Below are 20,841 nucleotides of genomic sequence, written 5' to 3'. Positions count from 1 at the left end.
CCCGGGGGTGAGCACGTGGAGATTCAGCTGACGCAACTGTCACACTGGGGTTTTGCAGGACGGGGGTAACCCATGCCCAACACTCTTCTTTTCGCAGCCGGGCATGGGGCTGCCAATGGCTGAGGCTTCAGTTATGTTCCCACCTGTTTAATGTGTTCCTGATCCCACCTTGTTGTGGAAATGGCCCTTTGAACACTCGTCGGAACATAAAGTTCATTCCCAGACACTTCACCGCCCCTAGTGGACAATCGCGGTACCGCAGGGTTCAGCAGTTCCCCGAAAGTGAATGGACCTTGAACCGGGAAGTGCCAGGAGTTAACATGGCTTCGAAAGGACAGGTGGAGAGTTGGACCGAGGAGGTAATTTGTCCCATCTGCCTGGATTTCTTCACCGATCCGGTTATACTGGAGTGTGGACACAACTTCTGCCGCTCCTGTATCAATCGGTGTTGGGAAAAGGAGGAGAGAAACTCCTGCCCGGAATGTAGAGAGGAGATTGCAGACCGCACCCTCAAGGTCAATCGGGCCTTAGCAAATCTGTCTGAGAAAGCGCGAAAACTAAACCTGAATCCAAAAGAGAAGGAAAGTAAACTTTACTGCGAGGAACATGAGGAAGAACTGAAGCTGTTTTGTGAAAACGACAAGAAACTGCTCTGTGTGATTTGTAGAGATACGCGGGAACACAGGGAGCACCGCTTCCTGCCGATTAAAGAAGCTGTTGAAGTATATAGGGTAAAACAAATCGATTTTGATCACCTGATATTTTTTCATTGCATTTTTGTTTTCTAATCCGTCCTCTTCTAGTCCGAGCTGAACGCTTACTCGTCCCACTGGCCCGCACTGAGCCCATAACCCTCTATTCCTTTCCTGTCCATATACCTATCCAATATTACTTTAAATTACAATACCGAACCTGCCTCTACCACTTCTACTGGAGGCTCGTTCCACACAGCTACCACTCTTGAGTAAAGAAATTCCCCCTCGTGTTACCCTTAAACTTTTGCCCCCTAAGTCTCAACTCATGTCCTCTTGTTTGAATCTCCCCTACTCTCAACGAAAAAAGCCTATCCACGTCAACTCTATCTATCCCCTCATAATTTGAAATACCTCTATCAAGTCCCCCCTCAACCTTCTACGCTCCAAAGAATAAAGACTTAACTTGTTCAATCTTACCCTGTAACTAAGCTGCTGAAACCCAGGAAACATTCTAGTAAATCTTCTCTGTACTCTCTCTATTTTGTTAACATCTTTCCTATAATTCGGTGACCAGAATTGTACACAATACTCCAAATTCGGCCTTGTACAATTTTAACATTACATCCCAACTCCTATACTCAATGCCCTGATTTATAAAGGCCAGCATACCAAAAGCTTTCTTCACCACCCTATCCACATGAGATTCCACCTTCAGGGAACTATGCACCATTATTCCTAGATCACTCTGTTCTACTGCATTCCTCAATGCCCTACCATTTACCATATATGTCCTATTTGGATTATTTCTACCAAAATGTAGCACCTCACACTTATCAGCATTAAACTCCATCTGCCATCGTTCAGCCCACTCTTCTAACTGGCCTAAATCTCTCTGCAAGCTTTGAAAACCTACTTCATTATCCACAACGCCACCTACCTTAGTATCATCTGCATACTTACTAATCCAATTTACCACCCCATTATCCAGATCATTAATGTATATGAAAAACAACATTGGACCCAGTACAGATCCCTGAGGCACACCACTAGTCACCGGCCTCCAACCTGACAAACAGTTATCCACCACTACACTCTGGCATTTCCCATCCAGCCACTGTTGAATCCATTTTACTACTTCAATATTAATACCTAACGATTGAACCTTCCTAACTAACGTTCCGTGCGGAACCTTGTCAAAGGCCTTACTGAAGTCCATATAGACAACATCCACTGCTTTATCCTCGTCAACATTCCTCGTATCCTCTTCAAAAAATTCAATAAGGTTTGTCAAACATGACCTTACACGCACAAATCCATGCTGACTGTTCCTAATCAGACCGTGTCTATTCAGATAATTATATATACCATCTCTGAGAATACTTTCCATTAATTTACCCACCACTGACATCAAACTGACAGGCTATAATTGCTAGGTTTACTCATAGAACCCTTTATATACAATGAAACCACATGAGCAATACACCAATCCTCTGGCACCATCCCCGTTTCTAATGACATTTGAAATATTTCTGTCAGAGCCCCTGCTATTTTTACACTAACCTCCCTCAAGGTCCTAGGGAATATCCTGTCAGGATCCGGAGATATATCCACTTTTATATTCCTTAAAAGCGCCAGTACTTCCTCCACTTTAATCGTCATAGTTTCCATAACTTCCCTACTTGTTTCCCTTACCTTACACAATTCAACATCCTTCTCCTTAGTGAATACCGAAGAAAAGAAATTGTTCAATATCTTCCCCATCTCTTTCGGCTCCACACATAGCTGTCCACTCTGATTCTATAGGGACCAATTTTATCCCTTACTATCCTTTAGCTATTAATATAACTGTAGAAACCCTTCGGATTTATTTTCACCTTACTTGCCAAAGCAACCTCTTATCTTTTAGCTTTTCTAATTTCTTTTTTGAGATTCTTCTTACACTCTTTATATTCCTTGAGCACCTCATTTACTCCAAGCTGCCTATATTTATTGTAGATCTCTCTTTTTCCTAACCAAGTTTCCAATATCCCTTGAAATCCATGACTTTCTCAAACTTTTAACCTTTCCTTTCAACCTAACAGGAACATAAAGATTCTGTACCCTCAAAATTTCACCTTTAAATGACTTTCATTTCTCTATTACATCCTTCCCAGAAAACAAATGGTCCCAATCCACTCCTTCTAAATCCTTTCGCATCTCCTCAAAGTTAGCCTTTCTCCAATCAAAAATCTCAACCCTGGGTCCAGTCCTATCCTTCTCCATAGTTATATTGAAACTAATGGCATTGTGATCACTGGACCCCAAGAGCTCCCCAACACATACCTCCGTCACCTGACCTATTTCATTCCCTAACAGAAGATCCAACACTGCCCCTTCTCTAGTTGGTACCTCTATGTATTGCTGCAAAAAAGTATCCTGCACACATTTTGCAAATTCCAAACCATCCATACCTTTTACAGTATGGGCTTCCCAGTCTATGTGTGGAAAATTAAAATCTCCCACAATCACAACCCTGTGCTTACTACAAATATCTGCTATCTCCTTGCAAATTTGCTCCTCCAATTCTCGCTCCCCATTAGGTGGTATATAATACACCCCTATAAGTGTTACTACACCTTTCCTGTTCCTCAATTCCACCCAAATAGACTTCCTAGATGAGCCCTCTAATCTATCCTGCCAAAGCACTGCTGTAATATTTTCTCGGACAAGCAATGCAACACCTCCTCCTCTTGTCCTTCCGATTCTATCACACCTGAAGCAACAAAATCCAGGAATATTTAGTTGCCAATCACACCCCTCCTGCAACCATGTTTCACTAATAGCTACAACATCATATTTCCAGGTATCACTCCATGCTCGAAACTCATCCACCTTTCTTACAATGCTCCTAGCATTAAAAGAAATGCATTTAAGAAATTCTCCACCTCTTCCTCTCTGTTTATCTCTGACAGTACAAAGAACTTCACTGTCTTCTTTTTCTTCCTTCTCCCATACATCTGTTCCTACACTCTGGTTCCCCTCCCCCATTGTGTCTAGTTTAAATCCACTGGAACCTCTCTAGCAAACCTACCTGCAAGAATATTCGTCACCCTCCAGTTCAGATGTAAACTGTCACGCTGGAACAGGTACCACCTTCCCTGGAAAATTGTCCAATTATCTATAAATCTGAAGCCCTCCCTCCTGCACCATGTCTTCAGCCACGTGTTGATCTGCACAAGCTTACTATTTCTAAACCTGCCTGCACGTGGCATGAGGAGCAATCCTGAGATTGCTATCCTGGAGGCCCTGTCCTTTAACTTGGCACTTAGATCCCTAAAGTCACCTTTCAGGACCTCCTCACTCTTCCTACCCACGTCACTGGTCCCTACATGGACCACGACATCCGGCTGCTCACCCTCCCTCTTGAGAATACTGAGAAATCGATCCGAGATATCACGGACCCTGGCACCGGGGAGGCAACATCCGGGATTCTCGATCTCTTCCACAGAACCTCCTATCTGTCACCCTAACTATCGAATCCCCTATCACTACTGCTCTCCTCTTTTCCCTCTTTCCCTTCTGAGCTGAGGGTCCAGTCTCGGTGCCAGAGACGCAACCACTGCAACTTGTCCCTGGTAGGTCGTCCCCACCAACAGTATCCAAAATGGTATACTTATTGTTGATGGGAACAGCCACAGGGGTGCTCTGCTCTTCCTGTCTATTCCCCTTCCTTCTCCTGACAATCACCTGTCTCCTAACTCCTGGGGGTGACTATCTCCCTGAAACTCCTGTCTATTTCTGCCTCTACCTCCTGAATGATCCTAAGTTCATCCAGCTCCAGCTCCAGTTCCCTAACACGGTTTGTTAGGAGCTGCAGCTGGATGTACCTGTCGCAGGTGTAGTCATCAGGGACAGCTGTGCTTGCCCTGACTTCCCACATACTGCAAACGGAGCACTCAACTGCCCTAACTGCTGCCTCCGTTACCTACTCCTAAGCTAATTAGATTAATTAAAGGAGCTTACCTGGCCTTACCTCACCTGGAGTGAAGCTCGTACTCAGCCTCTGCTCACTTTTTAAATTCCACTGCTGATCTCAGAGGCTGACTTTCACGTGCTTGCGCAGTCTAGCCTCTTTGCCCTGATCAGTTAAAAAAGAAACAGCTTCTCTCCAAGCTTCTTTTACCTCTTCCCTCTCCGCCTCTTGCTTCAATTTAAATGACCGTTGAAAACTTCCTCTCCTTTTTAAACCTTTGGCGTGTGACATCACATGCCTGCGCAGTCTAGCCTCTTTGCCCCATCAGTTAAAAAAACAGCTTCTCTCCTAGCTTCTTTTACCTCTTCCCTCTCCGCCTCTTGCTTCGATTTAAAGGTTAAACCCCTGGTGTATATGACAATAAACTGCCTGAATCGGCACTGCATCTTTATTGTCTAATTCCTTCACTCTCTGCTTCCCAGGACCGGGTTAAATCTGCGTTGGACTCTCTCACAGAAAAGAAATCCAAGTTTGAGGAAATGGAGCGGCAACAGAAAGAGAAGATTTCCGGAGTTCGGGTGAGACTTCTTGAGGAGAATTTCCAATGTCGTTGTGTAGTTTTTTAAAATTTATTAAATTTTTAGAAAATTACAAAAAATAAATGTAATGATAAAATAGTAAGAGAGAGAAAAAATAATATTAACCCTCCCCCCTTAACCCTTGTTTAAAGAAAGAAAAAAAAAGAAAGAAAGAAGAGAAAGATTGCCTGGATATCAGAGGATCCCCACATGCTCCATGGAGTTAAAAATAATTTTAATTTTTATTTTTACTTTCCCCAATTACTTTATAATTTTATCTTCAAAGGACCTATGTATTTAATCCTATATTTTGTAGGTATGGGAGCCAAATTTTCAAAAATATATCATATTCATTTCTTAGATTGTATGTAATTTTATCAAGTGGAATACAACCATATATTTCATTATTCCAACGATCCATAGTTAAATATAAATCGTTGTGTAGTTTTGTTCCCTTTAATGCAGAATATCAGCTTTGGTGATCATTTTCAATCCTGGCCTTTTGTGCGGTCAGTGGGGAGTTAGCATGTACTCCTTGTGAACACGATGGGCCGATATTGCCATAAATCCTGGTTGAATGTTTAATTCACTACCGTAATTAACCCTGTGAAGGTGGGTGGTCTGTGAATCAAGTGTAAATGAATGGGTCAGTGAGGAACAGTGGGTTTCAGGGAAAGTGAGGGAGTGGGGTTGAAGCTCTTGAGAAGCAGCATAATAATTTAATGGACTGAATGGTCACTGTCCTTGTCATAAGGAACTACTTCACAGCCAAATAATAAACCAGCCTTTCCTTTCATTCAACAGGAACAGTCACACAGTGTTCAGTCCCACATCACATCCCAGTTTGCTGAACTGCGCCGGATTATCTCTGAGAAAGAGCAGCACACACTCCGAGATCTCAGGGAAGAAGAGGAGAGGATTCTAAATCCAATGGAGAAAAATCTTCGAGAGATTCAAGAGAATTTAAATTCCATCTACGAGGAAATCACAAAGTTACAGGAACAGATGGAGCAACAAGAAAATGTGATGTTTCTCATGGTGAGAAATTTGAGTTGGTTTCTGTAGAGGGGCACAGTGACAGAATAATGTATTTTGATCAATGTGGTCTTTACAAATATTGCAGCTGTAAACTGATTTAAACCAGACAGATGTTTTGACTGTTCCAGATTGTTGTTGTCCCCAAACCCCATCCCACAACATCTGTACATCACAGGACAGTCTGCAACCTTCTCAGGAATGTGTTACTCTGATCAGAGCACTGAGCTGGTGATTGTTTCTGTGATTCCCATGTATAATATCCCCTGAGACTCAGAGTAACACCCAGTTACAGTCACAGACTGTGAGTGTGTCTGGTGTGGTGGGTGTGAGGGTCTCTCTGTTGATCAGTGGGAACTGAGGTTGAATTGCAGAATGTGACCCACACATCAGATTTACCATCTATATCCAGATTGCATCAGATTCACTGTTTTAGAGAATTTTGCACTGTCAGTTTTCCTTTTCAGATATATTCTTCTTCGGATTATATCCCAATTTACATCACAGACAGGTCTTTCTATGCATTTTCTCCTATCAATTTTCCTGCTTCACAAGCCTCCTCCCACCTACTCACCACACCCAGCAACAGTGCCCCCAACTCCATGGTCCCTCATGTGTTTATCCAACTTCCCCATTACAATCAATCTCTGTTGTTCCACTTCAACCACTCCTGTGGCTGTGAGTTCCACGTTCTCTTGCCAAACCACCTGGCATTTTATGTTTAATTTAAGGTCTCCCATAAATAGAGATGGTTTCTCCAATCTAATCTGTCACTCATTTTAAATTCCTCCATCTTATCATCCTGCCATCATATCCAGATAAAAATACACCACCTGTCCAGCCTATCCTGTCAGTTGCATCCATTCATTTGTGGCATAATTTTCAGAAACATTCTTTGTAATTTTCCCCGTGGTTCTGAACTGTTTGTGTGTGTGAGTGACTGTGGGAGTGGGAACTTGTGACACCTTGTAATGACCTGGGTGAAATTCAGGATGTGGACAGTGAGCCTACATCTTCTCAATTTGTGTTTCATTTATTCCAGGAAGAAGTTCGTCGAAAGAGGAGGTAGGACACGCTCTTTACTGAAACCCTTGATGGATTTGTGAAATAATTCAAAATTGCAGAATGTGACCATCGGTTTAATATTTACAGGATTAGTGACGATGTCGGGGAATTGTCAGTGACAGATGGAGCCCTGCCAGATGAAAGATTCTATCACCCCTATTTGTTGAACACAGCATTGAGAGAAACACTTGATGCCATTAATCAAGGTAAGACTTACAAAGATTCATTTGTCCTTCTTTATGATACACAATTGCAGAATGCCAATGAGATGGCTTTATAGAGCCCCTTGTGGTTGAGCCCACTCGTGGCCCTTAGGGGCCAGTGATATAATTGACCTCCCAGTTTGAGAGGGATAAGATAAAACCAGATGTGTCAGTATTACAGTGAACTAAAGGGAATTACAGAGAGCATGGGAGAGGAGATGGCAAAGTTGATTGGAAGTGGATACTGGCAGGGATGACAGCAGAGCAGCAAAAGCTGAGGTTTCTGGAAGCAATTTGGAAGGCACAGTTTAGATAGATAGATAGATAGATAGATAGATAGATACTTTATTCATCCCCATGGGGAAATTCAACTTTTTTTCCAATGTCCCATACACTTGTTGTAGCAAAACTAATTACATACAATACTTAACTCAGTAAAAAAAATATGATATGCATCTAAATCACTGTCTCAAAAAGCATTAATAATAGCTTTTAAAAAGTTCTTAAGTCCTGGCGGTAGAATTGTAAAGCCTAATGGCATTGGGGAGTATTGACCTCTTCATCCTGTCTGAGGAGCATTGCATCGATAGTAACCTGTCACTGAAACTGCTTCTCTGTCTCTGGATGGTGCTATGTAAAGAATGTTCAGAGTTATCCATAATTGACCGTAGCCTACTCAGCGCCCTTCGCTCAGCTACCGATGTTAAACTCTCCAGAACTTTGCCCACGACAGAGCCCGCCTTCCTTACCAGCTTATTAAGACGTGAGGCGTCCCTCTTCTTAATGCTTCCTCCCCAACACGCCACCACAAAGAAGAGGGCGCTCTCCACAACTGACCTATAGAACATCTTCAGCATCTCACTGCAGACATCCCAAAGAAATCCCAAAGAAAAAGAAGTTTACTAAAGGGACGTTGAGGCAACCATGGCCAACAAGGGAAATGAAGGACAGCATGAAAGGAAAGGAGAGGGCATACAACATTGCAAAAATTAGTAGAAAGTCTGAGGATTGGGAAAATTTGGCATATAGAAAATTGTGTAGGTAGGTGTATGATCGTGCACTTTGGTTGAAAGAAGAAATGTGTAGACTATTTTCTAAATGGGGATAAAATTCAAAAGTCAGGGTGCAAGAGGATTTGGGAGACCCTGTGAAAGATTCCCTAAAGGTTAACTTGCTGGTTGGGTTGGTAAGGAGGACAAATGCAATGTCAGCATTCACTTTCAGAGGGATGGATATAACAGCAGGGCTTTATAAGACTTTGGTCTGGCTGCACTGGGAGTATTGTGAGCAGTTTTGTGCCCGATAACTAAGAAAGGATGTGCTGGCATTGGAGACGGTCCAGAGGAGGTTCACAAGATTGATCCCAGAAACGAAAGGTTTAACATGTGAGGAGTGTTTGATGGCTCTAATCCTGTCCTCACTAGAGTTTAGAAGAGTGAGGGAGGATTGCACTGAAACCTATTGAATATTGAAAGGTGTGGATAGAGTCAACATCGGGACGATATTTCATATAGTGGGTGAGTCAAGGACCAGAGGACACAGACTCAGACAAGATCATCCTTTCTCACCATTTTGCCCTGGAGCAACCCTTGAAATAATTTTCAGGTCTCAAGGAACCCCTGTGTAAAAAATATTATATCTGCAGCTCAGGGTACGTTAACTTAAATCAGTAAGTTGCAGATATAATAATCTAAAATAATTGTCAGCATTGTTTTAAGTAGAGAATCAATTTGTAGCCAACCATTCTTGAAAAAAAACAGGTAGTGAAGATTAGCTTCAGTTTCTTGAAATTAATCTCTTTCTTTCCCTTTCATAAATTTTGAAAACTCAGAAGGCAAACATAATAAATTTCTGTTCAATAACTGGTTCTGCAATTCTTCGAGATGGTTTCTTATGAGACTCACAAGTCCAAGTAGCAGTGGAAACATTTCAAGAATTCCTTTTGCAATATGATTTTTCCAAAGATTCTCTTTTTTTTTAAATCCAAGAATCTTGTCACTTGAAGTCAGAACATTTTCTCCAGGGCCTTGCAGAGACTTGTTCGTATGATGAAAAATGTCTGAAGTAGCCTAGTTTCTGCAGCCATTCTTCATCTTCAAAGCACTCAGCAAAATCTGGCCTACTATTTTCTCGATAGTCCTCCTGCAATTCACCGTTCAGCTCAAATATCCTGTTGAGAAATCTTCCTCCGCTAAGCCACCGGATTTCTGTATGTGCACTTTGTCCAGCTTTTCACACAGTTTTTTAGACATTCTCAAGTGAACTGGTCTTTGCTTAATAAAGTTAAGCATTTTTGTAGCATCATCCAGAACTTTTTTCATTTCATCACCAAGCGTTTTTGACATCAGCACCTCTCTGTGAAGAGAGCAGTGTGTTGTGACAACATCAGGGTTTTCCTTAACAGGAGAAACAAAACTTCTCATGGAGCCAACCATTGATGGGGCACCTCAGCACAGATATCAACACAGTCCCTCCAAGACAGACCTTTTGTTTTCAGCTATGAAACAAAACAGTAGATATATATATATATATATATCTTGGCCTTTGCTTCTTTCAGGCAGCGCTTTGCAATAGAAGAAATATTTTTGAATTTCACCATCACTTACAAATCTTACAAATGCTACAACATGACATTTATTGGTGAAATCTGTGGACTCATCAACCTGGATAGAGAAGCTGTTGTTTTTCAGTTTATCACACAAAACCTTTTCAGTATCCTGTGACGTGTCATCAGTATATCGACTGTTTGAGAGTGAAACATCTTCAAATTCTTGTCCTAGCATTTTACCCACAATAGTTCTACATCGAAAAAAACCATAGGAAAACATAGAAAACCTACAGCACAATACAGGCCCTTCGGCCCACAATGTTGTGCCAAACACGTTCTTACGTTAGAAATTACTAGGCTTAGCTATAGCCCTCTATTTCACTAAGCACCATGCACCTATCTAAAAGCCTCTTAAAAGACCCTATCGTATCTGTCTCTACCACCCATTCCATGCACTCACCACTCTCTGAGTAAAAAACTTACTCCGACATCTCCTCTGTACCTACTCCCCAACACCGTAAATCTGTGTCCTCTTGTGGCAGCTATTTCAGCCCTGGGAAAAAGCCTCTGACTATCCACACGATCAATGCCTCTCATCATCTTATACACCTCTGTCAGGTCACCTCTCATCCTTCGTCGCTCCAAGGAGAAAAGGCTGAGTTCACTCAACCTGTTTTCATAAGTCATGCTCCCCAATCCAGGCGACATCCTTGTAAATCTCCTCTGCACCCTTTCTATGGCTTCCACATCCTTCCTGTAGTGAGGTGACCAGAATTGATCACAGTACTCCAAGTGGGGTCTGACCAGGGTCCTGTATAGCTGCAACATTACCTCTCAGCTCCTAAATTCAATTCCATGATTGATGAAGGCCAATACACCATATGCCTTCTTAATCACAGAGTCAACCTGCACAGCTGCTTTAAGTGTCCTATGGACTCGGACCCCAAGATCCCTCTGATCCTCCACACTGCCAAGAGTCTTACCATTAATACTTGACACTTATCTGGGTTGAACTCCATCTGCCACTTCTCAGCCCAGTTTTGCATCCTATCAATGTTCCACTGTAATCTCTGACAGCCCTGCACACTATCCACAACACCTCCAACCTTTGTGTCATCAGCAAATTTACTGACCCATCCGTCCACTTCCTCATCCAGGTCATTTATAAATATCACGAAGAGTAAGGGTCCCAGAACAGATCCCTGATGCACTCCACTGGTGACCGACCTCCATGCAGAATATGACCCGTCTGCAACCACTCTTTGCCTTCTGTGGGCAAGCCAGTTCTGGATCCACAATGTCCCCTTGGATCCCATGCCTCCTTACTTTCTCAATAAGCCTTGCATGGGGTACCTCATCAAATGCCTTGAGGAAATCCATATACACTACATCTACTGCTCTTCCTTCATCAATGTGTTTAGTCACATCCTCAGAAATTTCCCTTCTCTATCACCGGCCTATCCTCCCTTTCGCACTGTCTACAAGCTTTCTCTATTTGTGAGCTAACCTCCTCTTCCCCAGTCTCTTCAATTTTAATCCCTGCCCCCTGCTCCAACCCCTCAACCATGCATTAATCCTCCATCTCATCCTATTCCTATTCTCACTGTCACGTAGCACAGGCAGTAATCCCAAGATTACTACCTTTGCTGTCTTGTTTCTCAACTTCTTTCCTAACTCACTGTAGTATTTTTTCAGGACCTCTTCCCTTTTTCTACCTATGTCATTGGTACCAATATGTACCATGACCACTGGCTGTTCTCCCTCCCACTGCAGAATATCTAGGACGCGATCAGAAACATCCCGGACCCTGGAACCTGGGAGGCAAACTACCATCCCACTTTCTTTCCTGCGTCCACAGAATCGCCTGTCTGACCCCCTGACTATAGAGTTCCCTATCACTACTTCCTTCCTCTTCCCTTCCCTACCCTTCTGAGCCACAGGGCCAGTCTCTGTTCCAGAGGCACGGCCACTGTCGCTTCCCCCAGGTAGGCTGCCCCCCCCCCCAACAGTACTCAAACAGGAGTACTTATTGTCAAGGGGTACAGCCACAGGGGTACTCTCTAGTACCTGACTCTTCCCCTTCCCCCTCCTGACTGTGACCCTCTTGTCCGTCTTCCGTGGCCCCGGTGTGACCACCTGCCTATAACTCCTCCCTATCACCTCCTTGCTCTCTCTGACTAGGTGAAGGCCATCGAGCTGCATCTCCAGTTCCCTAACTCGGTTCCTCAGGAGCTGCAGCTCGACTCACCTGGTGCAGATGTGGTGGTGCGGGAGTCTGGGAGACTCCAGGTCCTCCCACATCTGACACTGAGCACAGAAAACTGGCCTCACACACATACTTCCTTCCTCGCCTTGTCCCGTTACTGCCCTATCTGTCTCTCACTCCGCTGCCATGCTGGCATTATTAGGCTGTCAGCAACTGTGTGACTTTTCCCTTTCTGGGTAATAAGTTCTGCTACCAAATAACTTGTGTCCTGGATCCTCTCACCGACTGTGACTTTATTAACAAAAGCTTTACTCTGTGTCTTTTGATATTCCAGTAGCCGTTTAAAATAATCAACTCTTTTACGTGTCATGTGACTGATTTATAGTTAAGTGCCTTTTCAATTATGCTTGAGCCATTGTTACATTTGTAGGTGGTTTGCCACAGATTAGACTCAATGGATCACCAGTCCATGCAAAACCAATTGATGAGTAGCTTTCATTGTAAAGACGGACTTTTTTGTGTCCGTTGTTGCATTAGGGTCGTGAAATGACTCAGAAGATTGTAGTTCCTCATTCTTCAGCTTATGAAAATTGTCCATAGGCCGAGGCCTAGAATCCTCCTCTTCAATCTCGCATTTCCTCATCAAATAATTGCCACATTACTGTCTTTAGAGTGAAAATTTGATGTAATATACCTAATCAGATTTGTGAGCCATGATTTTTTTCATGCACAATGCCGTGCTGACTGTCCTTGCCTTTCCACGTGCTGTCAATCCTGTCTTTCAGAAACTTTATCTCTACTGATATTGGGCTCAGTGGCCTGGAGTTCCCCGGCTTGCTCATTGAGTCCTTCCTATCACCTGAGCCCCCCCCCCTGTCTTCCAGCAACTCACCTGTGGTGAATTGTCAAGCAAATATGTCTGCCAGGGTCTCTGCAAATTCATCCGTGTTCTCATGAGGGGCTGTGGGGTTGGGATCGTAGGAAAGAAAACAAAGAGATCCTCGTCAGCCATCTTCATTCCCTCCACCTTGTAGATTCATCTATACACACTGCTCCAAGGATCTTCCCCTTAGTAATAATGATCAGGGAGGCACAAAGAATCTGTAATTCCCAATAAGTACCTTTATTGTCTCCACGTAAGCACACATCAACTTACACAACCAATTACCTGAGTGCTCACCCGATCCTCCATGAACAGTCACAGAATAGAAAAGGTTCTCCCAGTGAATAAGAGTCTCTGCTGGCCATATGTTCCTCATAGTCCCGTTTTCAATCTCAACATCGGTGGGGCATTTCAAATCCACGATGGTGGCTCTCAGAGAGTCAATGTAGCCAGCACACTCGAATCGTCTGCTTTTGTATTCATTCCTTACCAATTCAAATGTTGCATCTCAGTGTTATAGGCTGTGGGTCATGTGACTGACTTTTAACTCATTCATACTGGTTCTACTCCAAACAGCATTCATTCATTGCCCTTTCGCCAGCAAATGACAACTAGTAATTTCTGGCTCATTGTTCTCTTCAGTATCCGTGGAGAATCATGAAGAACAGATACAGACCCCAGCAGTCACAAACCTCCAGCCAAAGAACATATCAGAAATAACTTCTTATTTGGAAATGAGCCTTAGCCCAGCAGATTACCCGAAGCATTGTGTTTACCTTAAAACACTTATCAAGCCAAGCAACTTAAGTTCACAAAATGGAGGACAGATTTTTTCATAAAATGGCAGCTTCTATCTCCTTCCACCTCATGGCAAGAACAAAGACAATTGGTCTGTCTGCTTCCACTGTCCTTGATGCATTCAGATTGACTCATTTGTAGCCTGTAGTTCCTCCTCCTGGCCAAAAACACTGTTCACTGACAGGCTTTCCACCCCTCTCCCATCCGCTTCCAGTTCCACCTGCCATTCATCTCTCCCGGAATGGTTCCCATTATCATCTCCGTTACTGAGAAGATTACAAAACAAGGCAGCCTTTGGTTTCCTGATTTTCACTTCCTCACACTCTCCATCACCCACCCCTGCAACCTCGCTCCATCTTCCTGTGTCAATCTCCATCTATCATTCACCTCCCAGTGTCCCCAGACTCCCCCACCCCGTTCCTCCCACAGATGCTGCTTGACCCAGTGAGTTCCTCCAGCAGTTTGTGTGAGGCCTGATTATTGGATATATTTAAGGCGGAGGCAGAGAAATTTTTGAAAGATTGGGGAATTGACGGTTTGGCGATCCGACATAGAAGAAGAAGGATGCCGTTATTGATCAGTCTCTGTCACATTGAATGAAGGGCCTGTTCCTGTGCTGTACTGTTCCATGTTGTCTGTTCCCTGTTTCAAAGAATGAGAGGGGATCTCAGGGAAACACGAAACTCTTCCCAGGCTCAACGGACAGGATGCAGGGAGGATGTTTCCCCTGTCAAGCAGTCGAGGGTCAGAGGTCACTGCCTCAGGGTGGTTTTACCCTCGAGAGGATGGTGTATCTTTGGAGTTCTCTGCACTGGAGGGATGTGGGGTCTCAGTCATTCCTTTGATTTAAGGTCACAAAGTCATCTTCGTACAGCACAGAAATGGGCCTTTCAACCCATCATCTGTGTACTGATCTATTTACCCATCTACACTCATCCCATTGGCTGGTATTAGTGACACGCCTTCTGTGCCTTGTCTATTGAAATATCTGTCCAATTGAATCTGAAACACAGAGGACTGGAGGCCTGTGACCTGCAGGTGTCACTGCTGGGTCCGCGGTCATTTGTCCTACATATTAATGATTTGGATGAGAATGTAGGGACAGAGTTAGTAGGTTTATGAATGACACTAAAATTTTTGGTAGAGTGGACAGTGAAGAGGGTGATCTAAGTTTACAACGGGCCCTCGATCAACTGGACCAGTGGGCCGAGGAATGGCAGGTGGAGTTTAATTCAGGGAAATGTGGGGTGTTGTATTTTGGGAAATCAAACCAGGACAGGACTGACACAGCAATTGTATCACTCTGGAGGAAGTTGTCAAACAGAAAGAGCAAGTGGCACAGGTACAAAGTTCCTTCAACACTGACACAGTTTAGCATGCTTGCCTTCATCAGTCAGAATTCTGAGTACAGGAGCTGGGACTTCCTGATACGTGTGTACAAGTCATTGGTCCGGTCACATTTGGAGCAGTGTGTACTGTTCTGGTCACCTTGGGATGTAACTCAGCTGGAGAGGGTGTAAACAGATTTACAAGGATGTTACGGAGGCTGGAGAGCGTCGGTTATAAGGAGACGCTGGACAGAATGGGTCCTTCTCTCTGGAACTGAAGAGGTTGCCAGAAGAAGCTGTAGAGGTGGGTAGAGCAACCCAAGTATTTATCATTAGCCTAATCACAAGACAATTCACAATAATCTCAGCAACCTGGTAACCGGTACACCTTTGGAGGAAACCAGAGCATCTGGGGGAAATGCACACAGTCACGGAGTGGGGTGGGGGACGTAGAAAACCCCTTCCAGACAACACCGGAACTGAACTCCAAACTGAAAAATGACGTTGTAATAAACTCGCACAAACCAGGAAGATGCCCAGCAAATGGGACTAGGTCATTAAAGCAAGTTGGTTAGCACAAACGTTTTGGGCCAAAGAGGCTCCCTGACCTCCTATTAAAACCCTCCAGTATTCACTCACCCAATCCCCATCTGGATCGAACAACACACACAAAATGCTGGTGAAACGTCGACAGTGCTTCTCCCTATAGATGCTGCCTGGCCTGCTGTGTTCCACCAGCATTTTGTGAGTGTTGTTTGAATTTCCAGCATCTGCAGATTTCGTCGTGTTTGCCCATCTGGATCGAGTTGTTTTCCACCGCTTGCCCACACCGGTTTTTACTGGTCATCTCCCCTCTTTCCTTCCATTCTTGAGGAAGGATCGGGACTTGAAACGTGGCCTGGCCTGGCCACATCCCTCCAAACGTGCTGCTCGATCCGTTAACTTCCTACAGAATTTTGTGCGTGTTATTCGGGAGAACTCCGCTCTTTATCCCGGTGGAAAAACCTCGGGAAGATGCCGGTTGTCCATCCGCTGTGTTTGGGTAAAACCCCGGGAAAGTGTCCTGTTGGCCACCTGCCCGAGTCTCCCCCGCCCCCCCCCTGATCCCGGGGCCGCGCTGCCCGAGTCTCCCCACGATCCCCGGGGCCGTGCTGCCCGAGTCTCTCCCCCCCCCCCCCCCGATCCCCGGGGCCGCGCTGCCCGAGTCTCTCCACCCCCCCCGATCCCCGGGGCCGCGCTGCCCGAGTCTCTCCCCCCCCCCCCGGTCCCGGGGCCGCGCTGCCCGAGTCTCCTCCCCCCCCGATCCCGGGACCGCGCTGCCCGAGTCTCCCCCCCCCCCGATCCCCGGGGCCGCGCTGCCCGAGTCTCCCCCCGAACCCCGGGGCCGCGCTGCCCGAGTCTCCCCCCCCGATCCCCGGGGCCGCGCTGCCCGAGTCTCCCCCCCGATCCCCGGGGCCGCGCTGCCCGAGTCTCCCCCCCCGATCCCCGGGGCCGCGCTGCCCGAGTCTCCCCCCCGATCCCCGGGGCCGCGCTGCCCGAGTCTCCCCCCCCCCCGATCCCCGGGGCCGCGCTGCCCGAGTCTCCCCCCCCCCCCCCGATCCCCGGGGCCGCGCTGCCCGAGACTCCCCCCGGTCCCGGGGCCGCGCTGCCCGAGTCTCCCCCGATCCCCGGGGCCGCGCTGCCCGAGTCTCCCCCCCGATCCCCGGGGACTCTCTAATTCTCTGCTTCTCCCCCCAGTCTCTGTCACCCTGGATGTGGAAACGGCGAATCCGTGGCTCGAGGTGTCTGAGGATCGGAAGAGTGTGAGTCGGACCGGGACCCGGAGGAATCTCCCTGACACCGGGAAGAGATTCACAGGCTGGGTTGCTGTGCTGGGATCAGAGGGATTCACATCGGGGAGACATTACTGGGAGGTGGAGGTGACGGGGAATCGGTGGTGGGATCTGGGAGTCGCCGCAGAGTCTGTGGACAGGAAGGGAGGGGTCACAGTGAGTCCGGAGACCGGATTCTGGATCATCGGGCGGCGTGATGACGTGATGCGGGTTTTCACCTCCCCTGAGTCCCGTCTCCCTGCCGGTCCCATCCCCGGGAGGGTGGGAGTTTATCTCAGTTACGAGTCCGGAACAGTTTCATTTTACAACGCGGAGACCAAGTCCCATCTCCACACCTTCACCGGGAATAAATTCACGGAGAAACTTTATCCTTTCTTCGAGACTTGGAATGTAAACGAGTGGCTGAGAATCTGCTCCGGTTCCGCTCCGGGTCTGTAAACGGGTCGGGTCCCGGGACCGTCGTCAGGAGTCAGTCAGTGTAAATATAAATGTGCGGAGAGTGAAATAAACACGATGTGAGAATTATCGATCCATTAATTTTAATTCGTTCACCGCATTCGTCAACGGAACAGAAACACTGCGAAGATGATAGCAGAGGGGGAGTGATGGATGAGGGAAGCTGGGAGGTGATAGGAGAGGGGGATTGATCGGTGAGGGAAGCTGGTAGGTGATAGGAGAGGGGGAGTGATGGATGAGGGAAGCTGGAAGGTGATAGGAGAGGGGGAGTGATGGATGAGTGAAGCTCGGAGGTGATGGGGAGGGGATGGATGAGCGAAGGAGCTGGGAGGTGATAGGAGAGGAGGAGGGATGGATGAGGGAAGCTGGGAGGTGATAGGAGAGGGGGGAGTGATGGATGAGGGAAGCTGGGAGGTGATAAGAGAGGGGGGAGTGATGGATGAGGGAAGCTGGGAGGTGATAGGAGAGGGGGGAGTGATGGATGAGGGAAGGAGCTGGGAGGTGATAAGAGAGGGGGGAGTGATGGATGAGGGAAGCTGGGAGGTGATAGGAGAGGGGGAATGATGGATGAGGGAAGAAGCTGGGAGGTGATAGGAGAGGGGAGTGATGGATGAGGGAAGCTGGGAGGTGATAGGAGAGGGGGATTGATGGGTGAGGGAAGGTGATAGGAGAGGGGGAGTGATGGATGAGAGAAGCTGGGAGGTGATAGGAGAAGGGAGTGATGGATGAGGGAAGGAGCTGGGAGGTGATAGGAAAGGCGGAGGGATGGATGAGGGAAGCTGGGAGGTGATAGGAGAGGGGGAGTGATGGATGAGGGAAGAAGCTGGTAGGAGATAGGAGAGGGGAGTGATGGATGAGGGAAGCTGGGAGGTGACAGGAGAGGGGGAGTGATGGGTGAGGGAAGGTGATAGGAGAGGGGGAGTGATGGATGAGGGAAGCTGGGAGGTGATAGGAGAGGGGGAGTGATGGATGAGGGAAGCTGGGAGGTGATAGGAGAGGGGAGTGATGGATGAGGGAAGCTCGGAGGTGATGGGGAGGGGATGGATGAGGGAAGGAGCTGGGAGGTGATAGGAGAGGGGGAGGGATGGATGAGGGAAACTGGGAGGTGATAGGAGAGGGGGAGTGATGGATGAGGGAAGAAGCTGGTAGGTGATAGGAGAGGGGAGTGATGGATGAGGGAAGCTGGGAGGTGACAGTAGAGGGGGAGTGATGGATGAGGGAAGCTGGGAGGTGATAGAAGAGGGGGAGTGATAGATGAGGGAAGAAGCTGGTAGGTGATAGGAGAGGGGGAGTGATGGATGATGGAAGAAGCTGAGAGGTGACAGGAGAGGGGGAGTGATGGATGAGGGAAGCTGGGAGATTATAGGAGAGGGGGAGTGATGGATGAGGGATGCTGGGAGATTATAGGAGAGTCGGAGTAATGGATGAGGGAAGAAGCTGGGAGGTGATAGAAGTGGGGTGGATGGATGAGGTAAACTGGGATGTGATAAGAGAGGGGGGAGTGATGGATGAGGGAAGCTGTGAGATTATAGGAGAGTGGGAGTGATGGATGAGGGATGCTGGGAGATTATAGGAGAGTCGGAGTAATGGATGAGGGAAGAAGCTGGGAGGTGATAGGAGTGGGGTGGATGGATAAGGTAAGCTGGGATGTGATAAGAGAGGGGGGAGTGATGGATGAGGGAAGCTGAGAGCTGATAGGAGAGGGGGGAGTGATGGATGAGGGAAGCTGATAGGTGAGGGGGAGTGATGGATGAGGGAAGAAGCTGGTAGGTGATAGGGGGGGAGTGATGGATGAGGGAAGACGCTGGGAGGTGATAGGAGAGGGGGAGTGATGGATGAGGGAAGCTGCGAGGTGATAGGAGAGGGGGAGTGATGGATGAGGGAAGCTGTGAGGTGATAGGAGAGGGGGAATGGATGGATGAGGGAAGCTGCGAGGTGATAGGAGAGGGGGCGGGATGCATGAGGGAAGCTGGGAGGTGATAGGAGAGGGGGAATGGATGGATGAGGGAAGCTGGCAGGTGATAGGAGAGGAGGCGGGATGGATGAGGGAAGCTGGGAGGTGATAGGAGAGGGGGCGGGATGGATGAGGGAAGCTGGGAGGTAATAGGAGAGGGGAGTGATGGATGAGGGAAGCTCGGAGGTGATGGGGAGGGGATGGATGAGGGAAGGAGCTGGGAGGTGAAAGGAGAGGGGGAGGGATGGATGAGGGAAGCTGGGAGGTGATAGGAGAGGGGGAGTGATGGATGAGGGAAGCTGTGAGATGATAGGAGAGGGGGAATGGATGGATGAGGGAAGCTGGGAGGTGATAGGAGAGGGGGCGGGATGCATGAGGGAAGCTGGGAGGTGATAGGAGAGGGGGAATGGATGGATGAGGGAAGCTGGGAGATTATAGGAGAGGGGGAGTGATGGATGAGGGATGCTGGGAGATTATAGGAGAGTTGGAGTAATGGATGAGGGAAGAAGCTGGGAGGTGATAGGAGTGGGGTGGATGGATGAGGGAAGCTGGGATGTGATAAAAAGGGGGGGAGTGATGGATGAGGGAAGAAGCTGGGAGGTGATAGGAGAGTGGGAGTGATGGATGAGGGAAGCTGGTAGGTGATAGATGGGAGAGTGATGGATGAGGAAAGAAGCTGGGAGGTGATAGGAGAGGGGGAGTGATGGATGAGGGAAGCTGTGAGGTGATAGGAGAAGGGGAATGGATGGATGAGGGAAGCTGCGAGGTGATAGGAGAGGGGGCGGGATGGATGAGGGAAGCTGGGAGGTGATAGGAGAGGGGAGTGATGGATGAGGGAAGCTCTGAGGTGATGGGGAGGGGATGGATGAGGGAAGGAGCTGGGACGTGATAGGAGAGGGGGAGGGATGGATTAGGGAAGCTGGGAGGTGATAGGAGAGGGGGAGTGATGGATGAGGGAAGCTGGGAGGTGATAGGAGAGTGGAGTGATGGACGAGGGAAGCTCGGAGGTGATGGGGAGGGGATGGATGAGGGAAGGAGCTGGGAGGTGATAGGAGAGGGGGAGTGATGGATGAGGGAAGCTGGGAGGTGATAGGAGAGGGGGGAGTGATGGATGAGGGAAGCTGAGAGCTGATAGGTGAGGGGGAGTGATGGATGAGGGAAGAAGCTGGGAGGTGATAGGAGAGTGGGAGTGATGGATGAGGGAAGCTGGTAGGAGATGGGGGGAGTAATGGATGAGGGAAGAAGCTGGGAGGTGATAGGAGAGGGGGAGTGATGGATGAGGGAAGCTGCGAGGTGATAGGAGAGGGG

General features: G+C 47.4%; 1 protein-coding gene across 1 annotated transcript; it reads left to right on the top strand.

Annotated features, from left to right (window-relative positions):
* The first annotated feature begins 216 nt into the window (after positions 1-216).
* On the top strand, positions 217-17,654 carry LOC140720168 (zinc-binding protein A33-like). Its single transcript, XM_073035053.1, has 6 exons — positions 217-731; positions 5,130-5,225; positions 6,030-6,263; positions 7,303-7,325; positions 7,413-7,531; positions 17,029-17,654. The coding sequence occupies exons 1-6, from the start codon at positions 321-323 to the stop codon at positions 17,559-17,561; spliced, it is 1,416 nt and encodes a 471-aa protein (XP_072891154.1). The 5' UTR covers positions 217-320; the 3' UTR covers positions 17,562-17,654.
* The last annotated feature ends 3,187 nt before the right edge of the window (positions 17,655-20,841 follow it).

Source organism: Hemitrygon akajei, chromosome 2, assembly GCF_048418815.1.
Source record: "Hemitrygon akajei chromosome 2, sHemAka1.3, whole genome shotgun sequence".
Taxonomy (NCBI): Eukaryota; Metazoa; Chordata; class Chondrichthyes; order Myliobatiformes; family Dasyatidae; genus Hemitrygon; species Hemitrygon akajei.
The sequence above is the reverse complement of the archived record's forward strand: the minus strand, read 5'-3'. Positions and strand labels throughout refer to the sequence as shown.

Excerpts from the sequence above, each read along its gene's own strand:
- LOC140720168 (XM_073035053.1), top strand. The coding sequence starts at position 321 with ATGGCTTCGAAAGGACAGGTGGAGAGTTGGACCGAGGAGGTAATTTGT. Across the intron at positions 732-5,129 it reads AAGCTGTTGAAGTATATAGG|GACCGGGTTAAATCTGCGTT; the intron begins GTAAAACAAATC and ends TCTGCTTCCCAG. Across the intron at positions 6,264-7,302 it reads AAAATGTGATGTTTCTCATG|GAAGAAGTTCGTCGAAAGAG; the intron begins GTGAGAAATTTG and ends CATTTATTCCAG.